Below are 18440 nucleotides of genomic sequence, written 5' to 3' on the forward strand. Positions count from 1 at the left end.
TGGTCTGTCTTTTTAGCCCATCCACCAAGAACTTCTCTCTAGTTTGTTCTTGCACAGCATCCCGATTACCCAGATCAGTGTGGTACTTGCAATAATAATCCAATACTAAAAGCACAATGGAGAGAGTTATTAATCCCATTTGGACCCAAGGATAAGAAGAATGCTCAGAGAAAGCTATAGAGGTGATGTCAGGCCTCAAGGGATGATAACTAGGCATTAACTAAGTGGAAAGGGCTTCCCTGGTGGCTCAGATGAGAAAGAATCCACCTGCAATGCGGGAGACGTGGGTTTGATCCCTGGGTTGGGAAGATCTCCTGGAAGAGGGCATGACAACCTATTTCAGTATTCTTCCATGGAGAATCCCCATGGACAGAGGTACCTGGCAAGCTATAGTCCATGAGGTCAAAATGAGTCCGACATGACTGAGTGACTAAGCACACACAACTAAGTGGAAAAGAGGCGAAGATATTACAATCCCATATGAAAACATGGAGGTGTGTAAAAAGAAGTGTTTGGGGAATGCAGCATAGTTCCGAATTTGATATAGGGTCTGATGGTGAATTGGGCTTCCCAGGTGGGGCTAGTGGTAAAGAACCCACTTGCCAGTGCAGGAGATGCAAGAGATGGGGATTCAATCCCTGGGTCGGGAAGATCCCCTGGAGCAGGGCATAGCAACCCACTCCAGTATTCTTGTCTGGAGAATCCCACGGACAGAGGAGCCTGGACGGCCACGGTCCATGAGGTCACAAAGAGTCAGACATTACTGAAGCAACTTGGCACACACACACATGGATGGTGAATACATAGGTGACTAGCTGCAATCTCTTCCCATTCCTTATCTGTGGCAGACATAGCTAATCTACAGAGCATTTTCCTCACTGGGATTGAGCAGAGGCCTTGAACCATTCTCAAATTAACATACTAGGCAGCTACTCTTAATTAAGTGGTAGTGGCATAAGAGGTGAAACCTATTTGTTGTTCTGGGGATGAGAGAATGAGATGTCATGAAGAGTAATTGAGGCTGGGGAGTTAGTTAGCCAGGAGCCAGGCTGGGAAATTGCTTTTGATGATGGAATTGGTGATTATAATCTCTTGGGGAAAGAGAAGTTTCTGTGCTTTGAATGTGAAATATCAGAAAAGTTTCAGTGCTCTGGGAACTGCCTCTGTGAGCCTGGTCTAGTCTATGACCTTGTTAACAAGGCCCGGGAGAAATTCTGTTTGAGAATTCCCTAGCTACCCTGCTTTGGTCCTAATTAGCCACTCTGGGAAGTGTGTGGTTTAATTAAGAAACATCTATAGTTAAAAGTTTGGCTTCTCCTAACTGAGCGGTGATTAGGAATTAAGCAGGGTTTCTCCATGGAAACGTAGTCTTTGGCCATCACCAACTCAAAGTACCGCGGGAACAGAGGTCCTTTCTCAGGCTCATCTATCTGCCTCACTTCCCAATCAGATAAGTTGGGCCTATATGGGTCTGCTCTGGAATTACACTTGGAACTGAGGCATCAGGTTGGAGGATGGGTCTGGCATGGCTGTAGACATCCCTTGTAATTTCCTTTGTGTTGAAGGAGACCTACAATTATAAGACAGGATTGGTGAAAGCCCTGAGGCAGAAGTGTGTCTGGTGTGTGTGAGGAATAATAAAAGGGCAAATGGACTGGACTGAATGAGCAGAAATAGGCAGGAGACGAGTCCAAACTGATCAGAGAACCAGTTCATGTAGGACCTTGTAGACCATTGTGAAGATTCCGGCTCTAGTGCTACGTCAACTCTGTCAGTGTTTCGTTGTCAATGCATTTTCATTTTACTTAAGACACGTTTCTCACGTTTCTCTAGCCCAAGGCCTAAAATACAGCTATCTTTTTTTCTACAATGTTTTATTTTTAAGATGAAGTCTTATTACACATAGAGTACAATGTATATACAATAAAATTTATCCATGTTAAGTATTTTGTTGATGAGTTTTGACAATTGTCCTGCATTTTGTAGCAATTACAATCAAGACAGAGAACATTTTCAGCACCCTGGACATTTCTCTTGCCCCTCTAATAATTTTTCTTCTCCCACTCCCAGCTCCAGGCAAACACTGATCTGATTTCCTGTCTCCCCCACCTCCAGAAAAAAGTCATACAAATAGGATCACACAGTATGTAGCTTTTTAGATTGTTTATTTAGCTTCTTTCACTTTGCATACTGCTGTTGAGTTTCATCCAAGTTGTTGTATCATCATAGTTCTTTCCTTTTTAGTTCAGTATCATTTCTTGTGTAGATATACCATTATTTGTTGATCCATCCATCAGTTTCTAGACTGTCTTAGATTTTGGCTAGTATGAATAAAGATGCTACAAAACACTGGCATACATTTCTTTGCATAAGCACAATTTTCATTTCTTTTTTTAATTTTGATAGGGGGCTAATTACTTTACAATATTGTATTGGTTTTGCCATACATCAACATGAATCCGCCACAGGTGTACACGTGTTCCCACTCCCGAACCCCGCTCCCACCTCCTTCCCCAGAATATTGGAAATAAAAGCAAAAATAAACAAATGGGATCTAATTAAAATTAAAAGCTTCTGCACAACCAAAGAAACTATAAGCAAGGTGAAAAGACAGCCTTCAGAATGGGAGAAAATAATAGCAATTTTCATTTCTTTTGGAGTATCTAGGAGTGGGATTTCTGGGTTACATGGTAGGGGTATGTTAAACTTTTTAAGAAACTGTCAAATTGTTTTAAGCAATTGTTCCATTTTGCAATGAATGAGATTTCCAGATGCTCAGGACTTGGTATTGTCAGTCTTTAAAATTTCCTTTCCGGTCTGCGCCAAGCTAGCCCTCAGGCAGCACCATGAGCACTCTGAAGCCCACCGGCGAGCACAGCACTGGCGTAGCACGGGCTCTGGCGGCACCCTGGCGGAGGAGGAGGTCAGGACGCTGTGGGTCAGTGGGTTCCCTGTGGACATTAAATCCAGACAACTCTACCTGCTCTTCAGGCCTTTCAAGGGATATAAAGGGTCCCTGATCATGCTCACATCAAGACAGCCTGTTGGTTTTGTGGTCTTTGACTGTTGGGCAGGAGCAGCAGCCGCCAAGAATGCAATGAACGGTATTCGCTTTGATGCTGAAAACCCACAGTCTTTGAGGCTAGAGTTTGCCAAGGCCAACACCAAGATGGCCAGGAACAAGCTAAAGTGAAAGTCAGTCAGTCGTGTCCGACTCTTTGCGACCCCATGGACTATACAGTCCGTGGAATTCTCCAGGCCAGAATACTGGAGTGGGTAGCCGTTCCCTTTTCCAGGGGATCTTCCCAACCTAGGGATCAGACCCAGGTCTCCCCATTGCAGGCGGATTCTTTACCAGTGGAACCACAAGGGAAGCCAACGAGCTAAAGGGAAGAACAAATGAATGACTACACGAAATCCTACCAATGCCGACCCCACCCTTGGAGCACACTTCATTGCAGGGGACACCTATAACCTGATGGGGGCCGCTCCAAACCCTGCATCCCCAGAGGCCTGGGCCCCCTACCCTCTGTACACTATGGAGCTGACCCCAGCCATCTCACATACCGCCGTTCACCTACCCAGCCGCCACCGCTGCTGCTGCCGCCCTGCATGCTCAGGTATGCTGGTTCAGTTTAGCTCAGTTCAGTTGCTCAGTCGCGTCCGACTTTTTGCGACCCCATGGACTGCAGCACTCCAGGCTTCCCTGTCCATCCCAACTCCCGGAGCTGCCTCAAACTCACATCCTTGAGTTGGTGATGCCATCCAAACATCTCATCCTCTGTCGTCCCCTTCTCTTCTCGCCTTCAATCTTTCCCAGCATCAGCGTCTTTTCCCAATGAGTCAGTTCTTCGCATCAGGTGGCCAAAGTATTGGAGCTTCAGCTTCAGGATCAGTCCTTCCAATGAATATTCAAGATTGATTTCCTTTAGGATGGACTGGTTGAATCTCCTTGCAACCCAAGAGACTCTCAAGAGTCTTCTCCAACACCACAGTTCAAAAGCACCAGGTGCGCTGGTACCCTTCCTCTGATACCACCCAGCCAGGATGGAAATATTGGCACTTCTGTTCGCTCTCCACCCTTGTCACCACAGCTCGAGGCCCCTGCCCTGCAGGGGAGGAAGCCACCCTGAGCGCCCCGTGCCCCCAGGTGGCCCTGCAGAGCTGCTTCTGTTGCTGCCCTCCAAAGAATGTGAACTTTAAGCCTGACTCAGTGGACTCTTTTTCTTCCTCTCTTCCTCCTCAGCCCTGTCCTGCCCCACAGCCTGTCTCCAAAGCCTCAGGGCTGGATTCAGGGTCCTTCTTGCTGGGAGGGCTCCTTGGGGACTGAGCAAGTCCCAACCTCCCAAATCTGCTTCCGTAACCCCCCCTCAAGACACTGAGGCATTTAATTTTGAATGTTTTCTGCCATGAATTAAGACAGTTAAAACTTGTGTGTACATGAGTGTACAGTTTGTTCTCACATTGCTTCACCATGGCAACAAGGCCTGGCCACTAAGGGCTCATCATCATTCTGGGTTCCTCTCCCTACCCCTCTGCCCTGCACCACCTGGCTTCATTGAGGACCAAGCCCTGTAGCCAGTTCTGCTTGGTGGCTGGCACTCTACCACCACCACCCCCCCCACTCACTTCCAGGCTGAATAGGAAGGACCACCCAGCCAAGACAGAGCATTTTCCTGGTCATTTCAAATCAGGGGCCTCTGCTTCTTCCTCCTCAGATGGGCCAACAACCATTAAGAAAATCCTTTCTCTGCTCATTTCACTTACCTCTCTCCGGTGTACCCTGGCGCACCCCACCCCTGCCATGGCTCCTCAGTCTTTCCAATCTTTGAAACCAGCCAAAAAAGTGAAAGTATTTTTGTACCCTGTGTAACAAAATGTTTATGCAACGTGAAAGAGGAGAGTGGAAAGGCTGGCTTCAAGCTCAACATTCAAAAAACTAAGATCATGGCATCCTGTCCCGTCCTATCTCTTCATGGCAAATAGATGGGGAAACAATGGAAACGGTGACGGACTTTATTTTTTTTGGCTCCAAAATCACTGCAGATATGAAATTGAAAGACGCTTGCTCCTTGCTATGACCAATCTAAGTTTGAAAGTGAAAGTTTAGTCACTCAGTCGTGTCTGACTCTTTGCAACCCCATGGATTGTAGACTACCAGGCTCCTCCGTCCACAGGATTTTCCAGGCAAGAGTACTGGAGTGGGTTGCCCTTTCCTTCATGACCAACCTAGAACATGTATTAAAAAGCAGAGACATTACTTTGCTGATGAAAGTCCATCTAGTCAAAGCTATGGTTTTTCCAGTAGTCATGTATGGATGTGAGAGTTGGACCATAAGGAAGGCTGAGCACCAAAGAACTGATGCTTTTGAACTGTGGTGTTGGAGAAGACTCTTGAGAGTCCCTTGGACTGCAAGGAGATCCAACTAGTCAATCCTAAAGGAAATCAGTCCTGAATATTCATTGGGAGGACTGATGCCGAAGCTGAGGCTCCAATACTTGGCTATCTGATGTGAAGAACTGACTCATTGGGAAAAGACCCTGATGCTGGGAAGGGTTGAAGGCAGGAGGAGAAGGGGATGACAGAGGATGAGATGGTTGGATGGCATCACCAACTCAATGGATGTGAGTTTGAGGCAGCTGCAGGAGTTGGTGATGGACAGGGAATTCTGGCAGTGCTGCAGTCCATGGGGTCACAAAGAGTCAGATATGACTGTGACTGAATTGAACTGAACTGAACTGAAAGCTTCGTGTGTGTGTGTGCAATTAATTATTGAAGAGCCCTTGTCAGACTTGTCAGATAAGTTTAACGTTTTCTTTTGAGGCATGAAGAAGAAAAGAGTTTCCTTTCTTCAGCAGTGAGCCTTAGCGTCAGCCCTTAGTTTAAGAAAAATGAAGGAAAAATTGTGCAATTTTTTGTTTTGTGAGCACATCAGTGCTTTGCTGTTGGCTGCAGCTGCGGCTGTCTTGCCATTTTCAGACTTAGAAGACGAGGTGGGTGTTGTCATTGCGGATCCTGTGAGAATGTGAAACTGGATAATATATGAAACACAAAATAAAAGAAATCATCCAAAGTAAAAAAGAAAAAACAATAGCACACTGTTGATTATTGCAGCTTAGTAAGTCTTGAAGCTAGGTAGCGCGAGTCCCCTCCTTCTTATTTTTTTTTCAAATTTATTTTGATTCCTCTAGGTTCTTTGGCATTTCCATATAAATTTTAGAATAAATTTTTTAACTTCTGTAAAAAAACTGGTAGAACTAAAGTAACTTTTGGTTTTTAATATTTTTATCTTATTTTGGTATCCCTTATGGGAAAGTAAATTTTAAAAAACTATACTCCTGCTACCCAGAGATGACCATTGTTTTTCCAGTTTGGTGGGTTTTCTTCTCTGACTTAAAAATTATTTATGTTTATAATAGATCTTACTTCTGAAGAGTTTAAGGCAGCTTGGAGTAACATATATGCTACAAGATGGATAAACTGAAAATAAGATTAGACAAGCACAAAAGAAGGAATAAACAAGGGTGGGGACATAAAATTGAGCCAGGAATGACTCTGAAAATGCAGATGGTGATGACCCTTGTTACGGGTGAGCCTTAGATTTGGCTCCAAGCTTTCTGATCAGTCACAGAATTCACAACCAAAGATAAAAATAAACAGTTGCTTAGATGAAATACTAACATCTGTGTTCTAAGAACAGACACAATGCATGAGCTTTCTTTTAATCAGCTTCAGTTAGAGACTTTTGGAAATCACATCCGTGCATAAAAATTAATATTAGTAATGGTTTGGAGGCAAAAATCACACTGTCTAGATGGCACTAGTGGCAAAGACTCCACCTGCCAAAACAGAAGACACGAGAATTGTGGGTTCAGTCTCTGGGCTGAGAACACCCCTTGGAGTAGGAAATACTATGTATTCTTGCCTGGAAAATCCCATGGATAAGGGAGCCTGCTGGACTACAGTCACTGGAGTTGCAAAGAGTTGGACATGACTGAGTGGCTGAGCACACAGATGTTTATGTCTCCAGTGATCTGTGTTGACAATACACTAGATATCAGATCCATGAGAAAGTATGGATGTTATACATGTCATTTGGACAATCTTCTCCAGATAATTTTTCCTTTAGTTCAACTTTTGATAAACATCATGTGTCAGTGAGCTCTAAATATTATTTCCTGGTTGGTGCTTCAGCTATGACTGTTTTTTTTTTATTATTAGTTGAATATAGATGAGTCTTATTTAGTGTTAGTGATCAAGTAACATATTGTAGTGTTGAGAGCAGAGCATTGGGCCAGACAGGTGTTTTAAATCCTAACCTCATAACTCTACTAACTGTGTAGACATAAGTGAGTTATGACATTTCATCAAATCTCGGGGGTCTAATACGTCTGAAAAGGTTACATGTTCTATGATTACAACTACATGACATTCAGGAAAAGGCAAAGCTGTAGAGATAGTTGAAAAGATCAATGGTTTCCAGATGGTTTTTAAAAAAATAATTTTACTCATTTAGTTTTGGCTGTACTGGGTTTCTGTTGCTTCAGGAGAACCTTCTCTAGTTGTGGTGAGCAGAGCCTACTCTTCGTTGCAGTGAGTGGAGGCTACTCTCTTTGCGGTGGCTTCTCTTGTTGAGCACATGCTCTAGGCCTGCGGGCTTCAGTAGTTCTGCACAGGGGCTCAGTAGTTTCAGCTCGTGGGCTCTAGAACACAGCTCGGTAGTTGTGCTCATGGGCTTAGTTTCTCCAAGTCATGTGGAATCTCCCTGGACCAGGGATTGAACTAGTGTTTCCTGCACTGGCAGGTGGATTCTTTACCACTGCACCACCAGGGAAATCCCGGAGGGCTTTTTGTCTTTCTTGGTGGGAGGAAATGAATAGGTGAAATAGCATTTTTAAGGCAGTGAAACTAGCCTATTATATACCTCATAGAGCTCAAATTCAGAGAAGGCAATGGCACCCCACTCCAGTACTCTTGCCTGGAAAATCCCATGGACGGAGGAGCCTGGTAGGCTGCAGTCCATGGGGTTTCGAAGAGTCGTATACGACTGCACGACTTCACTTCCACTTTTCACTTTCATGCATTGGAGAAGGAAATGGCAACCCACTCCAGTGTTCTTGCCTGGAGAATCCCAGGGACGGGGGAGCCTGGTGGGCTGCTGTCTATCACACAGAGTCTGCTGTCGCACAGAGTCGGATACGACTGAAGCGACTTAGCAGCAGCAGCAGAGCTCAAATTGTCATCTCACTACACTGTATTCAATTTTAGTGTTGAAAAATGAGGGCAATTGTTCTCCAAGTGACTAAACCAAATTATACTCCTTTGTGCACTGTCATAGACTTTCAGTGTTCCCTACACTCACCAATGTTCATAATTGCCAGGAATATTTTTTTCTTGTTCATCTGCTGTGTGTAAAATAATATCTCACCCTGGTTGTAGTTTTCCTAATCACTCCTGAAGTTGAGCACAAACCATCTTTTTATAAACAATCTTTCTAAATGATTATGTGTTCTTTCTTCTGAAAGAGTGAGTATGGCATGTAATTTGACTACTCTGATGAGTCTAAACGCCCATCTTTCTTCAGAGCATAATGGAGAGTGGTCTTCAGGTGTGTCACACGTAAAGCAAGTGGCCCCAGGGGAGGTTGGGCAGAGAAGTAAAAAGTGGATCTAAGAGAAGAACCATGATAGAGTCAGTGGGTTTGGGAAGGCAAATGGGAGGACAGTAGAGCTGTCCACTAGGCTGCTGACAGGCTACTTTTCTACTGCAGCAGCAACTGATGGCACAATAGTAAAGAACTGATAGTAAGGAATCTGCCTGCCAGTGCAGGAGATGCAAGATGAAGTTTCGATCCCTAGATGGGGAAGATCCCTTGGAGGAGGAAATGACTACTCACTCCAATATTCTTGCCTGGAAAATTCCATGGACAGAGGAGCCTGGCGGGCTACTGTCCACGGGATGCAAAAGAGTCAGACACGTTTGAGCAACTGATCGCACACGTACGGGGGCAATTAAAGTGGAGTTCTAGCTCCTGAGTTCTGACACTTTCTGTGTCAGAAAGACACACTTCTGTGTCTTGCAGAGCCCCTTCTTTTGTCCAGGTAGCTGTAGAAGTCCTGGTGTAGAGTTGTACGTAAATGCAGTTCCAGTACATGGTGTAGTGCCAGTTGCCTCAGATCATCTGAGAAGCTTATGAAAGATCCCCGAGCCTCTCCTCTGTAGATTCTTTTTAAAAAATTTTGTTAACTAATTTTATTTAAAAATAAAAATGTTTTTCTGACTGCACTGAGTCTTACTTGCAGCATGCAGGATCTTTAGTTGCAGCATATGGGATCTAGTTCCCCATCAGGAATGGAACCCCGGCCCCCTGTATTGGGAGTCCAGAATCTTAGCCACTGGACCACCAGGGAATTCCTTCCTCTGTAGATTCTGATTCACCTAGTCTAGAATGGGACATAGAAGGCTACATCTCCCCATTTCCCACATTTTTCTGAGTATTTTCCCAGGACTCGCCTCAGATAATCAGGAGCTGATCCTTGTGTTTTTGCTGCCAGACTCTGATGTGGCCAGAAGCTTTTGCAGACATCCCAATCTGCCCAGAAGGAAGAAAACACTGCTATACCCTGCTCCATTTTGTCAGGTATGGGCATAGAGTCTTCCCCAGGTGGCCAGAGTACAGTAAGTTCAGTTCAGTTCAGTCGCTCAGTCATGTCTGACTCTTTGCTACCCCATGAACCGCAGCGTGCCAGGCCTCCCTGTCCATTGCCAACTCCCAGAGTCCACCCAAACCCATGTCCATTGAGTCGGTGATGCCATCCAACCATTTCATCCTCTGTTGTCCCCTTCTCCTCCTGCCCTCAATCTTTCCCAGCATCAGAGTCTTTTCAGAGCTGTGAGTCAGCTCTTCACATCAGATGGCCAAAGTATTGGAGTTTAAGCCTCAGCATCAGTCTTTCCAATGAACACCCAGGACTGATCTCCTTTAGGATGGACTGGTTGGATCTCTTTGCAGTCCAAGGGACTCTCAAGAGTCTTCTCCAACACCACAGCTCAAAAGCATCAATTCTTCGGCACTCAGCTTTCTTTATAGTCCAACTCTCACATCCATACATGACCACTGGAAAAACCATAGCCTTGACTAGACGGACCTTTGTTGACAAAGTAATGTCTCTGCTTTTCAATACGCTGTCCAGGTTGTTCATAACTTTCCTTCCAAGGAGCAAGCGTCTTTTAATTTCATAAGGCTATATCTGTTGACAAACCTAGACAGCATATTAAAAAGCAGGCATCACTTTTCCGACAAAGGTTCATCTAGTCAGAGCTATGATTTTTCCAGTAGTCACGTACGGATATGAGAGCTGGACCTTAAAGAAGGCTGACCACCAAAGGATTGATGCTTTCAAACTGTGGTACAGGAGAAGACTCTTGAGAGTCCTTTGGACTGCAAGGAGATCAAACCAGTCCATTCTAAAGGAAATCAGTCCTGAATAATCATTGGAAGGACTGACATTGAATCTGAAGCTCCAAAACTTTGGCCACCTGATGGGAAGACCTGACTCATTGGAAACGACCCTGATGGTGGGAAGGATTGAAGGCAGGAGGAGAAGGGGATGACAGAGGATGAGATAGTTGGATGGCATCATTGACTCAAAGGACATGAGTTTGAGCCAACTCTGGGAGATAGAGAAGGACAGGGAGGCCTGGCATGCTACAGTCCATGGGATTGAAGAGAGTCGGACACGACTGAGACTGAGCAATAACAAATGCCTGTTGATAATATTTTATTGAAGAATCACACCATAGAAAAGAGAAGTACACCATAGAAACTACTTTCAAGTATAGCAATAGGCCCTAACTTCTCCTAAGAAATCATCAGGCCAGCTGCTAGACTGTCTCCACATGGACAAAGGTATTTCCTGTCCCTAGACGTGGAGGTCTTCTCAACGCCTATCACAGTCAGAGCTCAAATGCTTCTCAAGAGCCCTGAAAAGAGACAGTTTTCCCCTTACTTGTTTCTAGGTTCCAGATTCTCATGTAATCAGCCATTCTGTGCCCATGACTTTTTTTTTAAATTTTATTTTATTTTTAAACTTTACAATATTGTATTAGTTTTTCCAAATATCGAAATGAATCTGCCACAGGTATACCTGTGTTCCCCATCCTGAACCCTCCTCCCTCCTCCCTCCCCATACCCTCCCTCTGGGTCGTCCCAGTGCACCAGCCCCAAGCATCCAGTATCGTGCATCGAACCTGGACTGGCGACTCGTTTCATACATGATATTATACATGTTTCAATGCCATTCTCCCAAATCTCCCCACCCTCTCCCACAGAGTCCATAAGACTGATCTATACATCAGTGTCTCTTTTGCATGACTTATTGAATAAGGAGATATTTGGTCGAGAGAAATTAATGCAGGATATTCATTTCCAGCTGCACTTGAAAGGAGCGAATGACAAAAGAGAATGGGAGGGGGAGATGAGGACTGAGTATGAAGACTCTGGCCAGCTGGGGGGCTGCAATAAGGTGGCTTTGATTGGTGGATATATATATATATATATATATATATATATATATGAATATATTGTATACTTCTATAATTATACTAAAAATAAGACTGTAGATTCTAGTCTTGTCAGTCATCTACACCATTTTTAATGGACTCTTGGCTTAGGAGTGTAACCTTCAGTAACTTACTTCAATTAGAAGCGAGGGGCCTCAGGAGAAGACTTACCCCTGAGTATGCCCACAGGAGTGCTGCCTAGGACATCCTCCTGCTCATCAGCTTCCTCAGGTCTCTCTTCATATCTTTGTTCCTCAGGCTGTAGAGAAAAGGGTTCAGCATGGAGGACAGAATGGTGTAGATGACTGTTGCCACTCGGTCCTTGATGGTGTAGGTGGACAGGGGTCGGAAATAAACATAAATAATGCTTCCATAAAAGAGGGTCACCATGGTGACATGGGAACCACAGGTAGAGAAAGCTTTATGTTTCCCAGCAGCCAAAGGGATCTTAAGAACGACAATGAGGATGCGTAGGTAAGAGATGATAACACATATGAAAGGGCTCACCAGGGTTACCAGTCCTTCGGTGTTAATGACAATTTCATTGACAAGCGTGGAGGAGCAGGACAGCTTCAGTAGAGGGTTGATGTCGCAGAGGAAGTGGTGGATGATATTGGAGTCACAAAAGAGAAGATGATTTATCAGGAGAACCAGTAAGAGGGAATGGAGGTGAGAGATGGAGCAGGAGAAGGTTACCAGCAGGACACAGCGGTGGCGGTTCATGGTGGTGACATAGTGGAAGGGGTCACAGATGGCCACATAGCGGTCAATGGCCATGGCTGCCAGGAGGTAACTCTCTGTGTTGGCAAAAGCCAAGAAGAAATACATCTGGGTCATACACTCAGCATAGGAGATGGACTTCTTCTTTGACAGAAAGTTCACCAGCATCTTGGGAACTATGGTGGTTGTGTAGCAAACATCAATAAAGGATAAAATGCTAAGGAAAAAATACATGGGTGTCTGAAGCTGAGTGTCAGAGCGGATGGCCAGAATGATAAGCACGTTTCCCACTATGGTGACTACGTACATGATGAAGAAGAGGGCAAAGAGTGGCTTCTGGTCCTCAGGCCGGGACGAGAGTCCCAGAAGGATGAACTCGGAGACACTGCTGGTTTGGTTAACTCTCTCCATGGTCCTGCATAGGCCAATACATATATTCAAATATATAGTAAAAAAAAATTTTAATTCAACAAATTTCAATTCATTCCTCTCTTTCCTAGGGTTCCTATAAAAAGTCCATGATTTTGTCATCCTTTCCACAGTCCACAAAAGTAAGTTGAACAATAAAATTGAACCTGTGTTAAGTGCAAGGACATCAGAGAGTGAATTTCCTTTCAGAAAGAATCCCAGGTAGACTTCAGCCATGCACTATTCTTATTTCCCCACAAATATTTATTAGATTTGCTGAAGTTCATCTCTCTACCATCCTTGCAAACAAAACAAAACAAATAAACAAAAAACCAAACAGTGAATCAGGTAAATAAGGTAACTGCTGACATAGGCACACAGTGACACAGTGCCAGTAGTCACCCTTTCAGAGCCAGTATTTTAATTCAAACCTGGTTTGGGAAAAAAAAAAAAAAACTGTATTATAGAGTTGGCCAAAATTTCATTTGGGGTTTTCCATAAGATATGGAAAAACCTGAATGAACTTTTTGGTCAGCCCAATATTTGAACCTATGCATTAAAACATTCATAAACATTGAGGATTTATGGTCTCACAATTATTCAGTATCACTGTTTTAAACACTCACTAGGAACCCAACACCTAGATTAAAAAGATGAGTGATTCTCAGTTCCTATTCTTAAGGCGGTTATAGTCTGGCAGGAAAGACAAACTTTTACACAAATAACTGCCACAAAATTCTACAGGTATGGTGATAGACATACTTAAAAGCAGAGAGCATCATGTGGTGTCTTTGAGAAGAGCATGCGTTTTGAAATCAGCTCCTTCACTTTCTGGCTGTGTGGCTTTGGGCTGGTTACCTAACATCTCTGTTTCCTGGTGTCCTTCTCTGAAATCTGGGACAGTAAACACCTCCCTTCTCGGCTTCCTCTTCTCCTGCTCCACCATCGTCTTCATGTCTTCCTTTACTTCCTGCCCAAATCCGCTCCTTTGTCAGGTGTATCTGGATGCTCTTGAAAACACTTATTCTGTACTTCTTTGCAAAACCTTATAGCTTTCATATTTTTCATTGTTTGACCGTGCTTCACCCAAGTTTACGAGACTTGGTGGGAGAAACATTTCTTTGTGCTTTGTTTGATTTGAAAATGAGCGCACAATTAAGAGAAACAAAAGTCATACTTAAGACCTATTAAGCCTTACTGTGTATTAGGCAGCGAGCTAAATGCTTTATGTATATGACAGATGACAATTCTCTAACCTGGTTCTCAGCAACAGTCCCTTTCAATAGATCACATCCTGGGCCATAAAGCTAGCCTTGGTAAATTCAAAAAAATAGAAATCATTCCAAGCATCTTTTCTGACCACAATGCAGTAAGATTAGATCTCAATTACAGGAGAAAAACTATTAAAAATTCCAACATATGGAGGCTGAACAACACGCTGCTGAATAACCAACAAATCACAGAAGAAATCAAAAAAGAAATCAAAATTTGTATAGAAACGAATGAAAATGAAAACACAACAACTCAATAGATGAGAACATTGAGGTTAGGCACTGAGCACTTTCCTCAAGATCATGCAACCCAGAAGGGCCAGAGCCTAGATCCCAAATGGGATAGTCTTAAGCACAAATGCTTTCATAAAGCTTCAGAAGTTTATGCTAGGAACAAATGTCCAGGGGAGTTGTTTTTCACTGTGGAATTTTCCACCCTAACATCTTTATTCCAGTGACGACAGGCTTGCAAAATCAGTGTTGCGTGTAGTCTCTTACTGTAACTGCTAGAGACAGGACCGCTCCCAAGTCTTGTGTGGACTGGGAGCTGTGGTTCTGTGGAGCTGTGCCAGCGGGTAGGGAAACATTCAGGAGACAGAGCCAGGAGATGTGGGTTGAGATCTGGGCTCCACCGTCTACTCACAATGTGTCTGGCAAAATCCCTTCATCACTCTGAGTTTCACTTTCCTAATCCTTAAGGTAAAAACTGCTCTCAAGAGAAAAACGAGGAACATGGGTGTGAAAACCACAAACACAGTATATGTCAGCAGGATGACTGGGAAATGTCTGATAAAGAAGAAAGTAGCATCAGGGGAAGGTGAGGTGGAGCTAAATGGAATGCAGACACAGGAAAGGAGTTCAGCTATGAGAACAGACCAGGCTGAGTCTAGAATCATGGTGGGTGGATGTTACTGGAATCAGTGATTTTCCTATTTTATTCCATTCCGTGTAGTACCCATTAGCGTGGGCTTTGATTCTTTAAGGATCTCCGTGGTTTCACCTGCTAGGTATCTCTTGAATCTTCAACTCTTCCTCTCCCTGGTCAGCACTCTGTTGAAAGCCATCATTTCCCATTCAGATTGTTGCAGCCTCATCTAAATGATGTATTTGGTTCCCCTGTCCTCTCTTGACAGCCCCTCCCCCGTCATTCTCTGCCCTGCACCCACAGTGATCTTTTAACAATAAATGTAATCACCTGACTTTTGAGGTTCAAGTCTGTTTGTTTCCTAGGGCTACTGTAACAAGGTATCACATTGGAGAGATGTGGTTGGAAAACTCTCCCCAGAGGGTGAGTGGAGCTCTGGCATCACCCTTACCCCAGAATCCTTGGAGAATGGGTCTCCAGGAAGTCCCTCCTTGTATCTTAACTGGGTCTTCCCAACACAGCTTCAGTGATTACCCAACAGCAAGGTCAGAGACTCCTTGGAGCTTGCTTGGTGCTCATTCAGGGCTCAGTGAGGGACACGAAGTCTCAGGGAGAGGTGGCGACTTGGCCAAGACCATGGAACAGAGTTGGGCCTCCTGCAGACCCAGGGCGCCCAGCACCTGGCACTGGCCCCTTCCTGAGTTTTACGCAGAAAATGCCAGGTCCCTCCTGCAAACATGCTTCCTTCTCTGGGCTCAGAGCCAATGTGACGGGAAACTCTGACTCTTCATGCATCTGATTATAGGGAGTCAAGAGTGTAGCAACGGTCATGAGGAGCCCGAGAAGTCATCTCAGATTGCTGGGGTCAGAGGGCATGACCTTCTGGTTTAGGTCTCCTCATGTCACAGAATCATGCAAATAGTGTTGCTTAAGGCCTGACTTAAAACAATCAAAACGCCTTTTCTCATGGTTCTGGAGGCTAGAAGTACAAAGTCAAGCTTGTGGCAGGATTGGTTCCTTCTAGAGATGCTTAGGGAGGTCTGCTCCAGGCCTCTTGCCCAGCTTCTGGTGGATACAGGTAATCCTTGATATTCCTTGACTTGGAGATGCCTCACTTCAGTCTCTGCCTCTGTTTTCACATGGCCATCTTCTGCTCTGTTTCTTTACATGGCCTTCTCCTCTCTGTGCCTGTGTCCAGAATTCCTTCTAAGAAGGACACCAGCCTCTAGGGCCCACCTGACTCCACTGTAACCTCATCTTAACTTGATTATATGTACAAAGACCCTACTGACAAGTTAGGTCTCATTCTGTTTCCATACCAAATCCTATCTGAAAACAGTGTACTTAAGAATCTTCACAGCTTCTGTTAGAGACATAATTGACATAATTCCTTTATAGGAATGAAGGAAAATACTCCCATTTTTGAACCATCCTTTTATGTCAGTTCTACACAATTGCCTGTTACTTTATACATATTTTAAAAGATATAATTATGTAAATATTTAATATTCTGCTAATTTGATTTTGAATTGTAAATGTCAAGTATCCTGCTATTATACTTTGTTAAAAAGGAAACAGCATAGATTTTTAGAATATTTTTATGAAGAAATTTAAGGCACTGAAAATAAAAAAATTAGGTCACTTTCTGGAGTTTTTGGTGAATATAAATTTGGTGAGAGGGGGGACACTACTCAAGCCCCTCTTCATTTAATATGAATTGAGTTCCTATTCCCCTCCAGTCTCATCACATTCCTGCTTCCCCAGGGACTTCCTCCTGGTCTTCAAACACATTTCTATCTGGATGGTCCTTGCCCCTCGCCCCGCATGCTTTTCCTCTCTATCGTCCTTTGGGTATCAACTCAGATGATACTTTTTCTGGGTCAAGTCACCCTGTTTTATGTTCTCATGAAACTCCTTTCCCTTCCTTTATGGCACATATCAGAGTCTGTAATTATTCATTTATTTATGTGAGTGGTGTTTGTCTTGACCAAATACAGGAATCCAGTTTCCTTTCCCTCACCGTTCTATCCCCAGAGTTTAGCACAGTGTTTGTGGAGGAAACGAAGCCACACCTGGCATTGAGGCTGGGGCACCACGAGATAAAAGTCAGAGTTGGGTGTTACGATGAAGGAGGTGATGATGCCTTGTGTCCTCAAGTTGCTTGTCTGTGTAGAACTTGTGTCTGTGATTCCTGATGGGCTGGTTGACTAGACTTGGCTCTGGCAACGTGTTTACCTGAGCTACAAACCCAGCCCAGGCACTGCTCTTGATTCTGTATTTTCTCTCATTTCCCACATCCCACTGATGATCACATCCTATCGATGTTGCCTGTCCACCTCTCTTGGTCTCTGCCAGCACTGCTCAAATGGAGACCTTTATAATTTCCAGCTTCCAAAATAGCCTCCTGGCAGCCATATTTGTCTTTCAATTTCCTCTCAGCACTGTAGGCAGGTCAGTTTTTCTAAAGTGCAAATTTGAATAGCTCGCTATATTAGTTTGCTGGGGCTGTTGAAACAAAGTACCATGCACTGAGAGGCATAACAGTGGAAATGTACTGTCTCACAGTTGCCGGGATGAAAAGTCCACAAAGTGTCAGCGTGGTTGGTTCCTTCTGAGGGCTGTGAGGAAGTGTCTGTTCCATGCCTCTGTACTTGACTTACAGATGGGGTCTTCTCCTTGTGTCTCTTCTCATCCTCTTTCATTTTGCATGTGTGTTTCTGTGTTCAAATTTCCCCTTTTAATGAGGACGCCAGTCATATTAGATTAGGATCCACCCGGATAACCTCATTTCAACTTGATTACCTCTGAAAAGACCCTACCTCCAGGGGACTTCCCTGGTGGTCCAGTGGTTAAGAATCTGCCTTCCAAGGCAGGAGATGCAAGTTTGATCCCTGATCGGGTAACCAGAATCCCACATGCTACCAACTACAGAGCCCATGTGCTCTGGAGCCCCCAAGCCACCACTAGAGAAAAGCCCGTTCGCTGCCATAAAGATCCCATGAGCTGCAACTAAGACCAGATGCAGCCAAAAATACATAAATATTAAAAAAATAATTTAAGAATCTTAAAGATCCTGTTTATGAATAAGGTCACAATCTGAGGTTCTTGGGATTAGGCTAGGCTAAGTCACTTCAGTCATGTCCGACTCTGTGTGACCCCATAGACCGAAGCCTATCAGGCTCCCCCGTCCCTGGGATTCTCCAGGCAAGAACACTGGAGTAGGTTGCCATTTCCTTCTCCAATGCATGAAAGTGAAAAGTGAAAGTGAAGTCACTCAGTTGTGTCCAACCCTCAGCGACCCCATGGACTGCAGCCTTCCAGGCTCCTCCATCCATGGGATTTTCCAGGCAAGAGTACTGGAGTGGGGTGCCATTGCCTTCTCCTCTTGGGATTAGGGCTCCAATATATCTTTTTTTGGGGGGGACACATTTCAACCCATAATAGTTACTTTTCTACTGCAGAAGACTCCTTGTTGCTAAGTTGCTTCAGTTGTGTCCAACTCTTTGTGACCCTATGAACTGTAGCCCACCAGGCTCCTCTGTCCTTAGGATTCTCCAGGGAAGAATAGTGGGGTGGGTTGCCATTTCCTTCTTCAGGGGATCTTCCTGACTCA

At 44.3% G+C, this 18440-nt stretch overlaps 1 protein-coding gene and 1 pseudogene across 1 annotated transcript; one reads left to right on the forward strand and one right to left on the reverse strand.

Annotated features, from left to right (window-relative positions):
* The first annotated feature begins 2846 nt into the window (after positions 1-2846).
* Positions 2847-9126, forward strand: LOC109565616 (RNA-binding protein with multiple splicing 2-like; annotated as a pseudogene).
* Positions 9127-11761: 2635 nt separating this feature from the next.
* On the reverse strand, positions 11762-12694 carry LOC109565615 (olfactory receptor 1L3-like). Its single transcript, XM_019969522.2, has one exon. The coding sequence runs from the start codon at positions 12692-12694 to the stop codon at positions 11762-11764; it is 933 nt and encodes a 310-aa protein (XP_019825081.2).
* Between the last annotated feature and the right edge of the window lie 5746 nt (positions 12695-18440).

The sequence above is a fragment of the Bos indicus genome, chromosome 11 (genome assembly GCF_029378745.1).
Source record: "Bos indicus isolate NIAB-ARS_2022 breed Sahiwal x Tharparkar chromosome 11, NIAB-ARS_B.indTharparkar_mat_pri_1.0, whole genome shotgun sequence".
Taxonomy (NCBI): Eukaryota; Metazoa; Chordata; class Mammalia; order Artiodactyla; family Bovidae; genus Bos; species Bos indicus.

Bases quoted from the DNA above. Each gene is read 5' to 3' on its own strand.
- LOC109565615 (XM_019969522.2), bottom strand. From the start codon at position 12,694: ATGGAGAGAGTTAACCAAACCAGCAGTGTCTCCGAGTTCATCCTTCTG.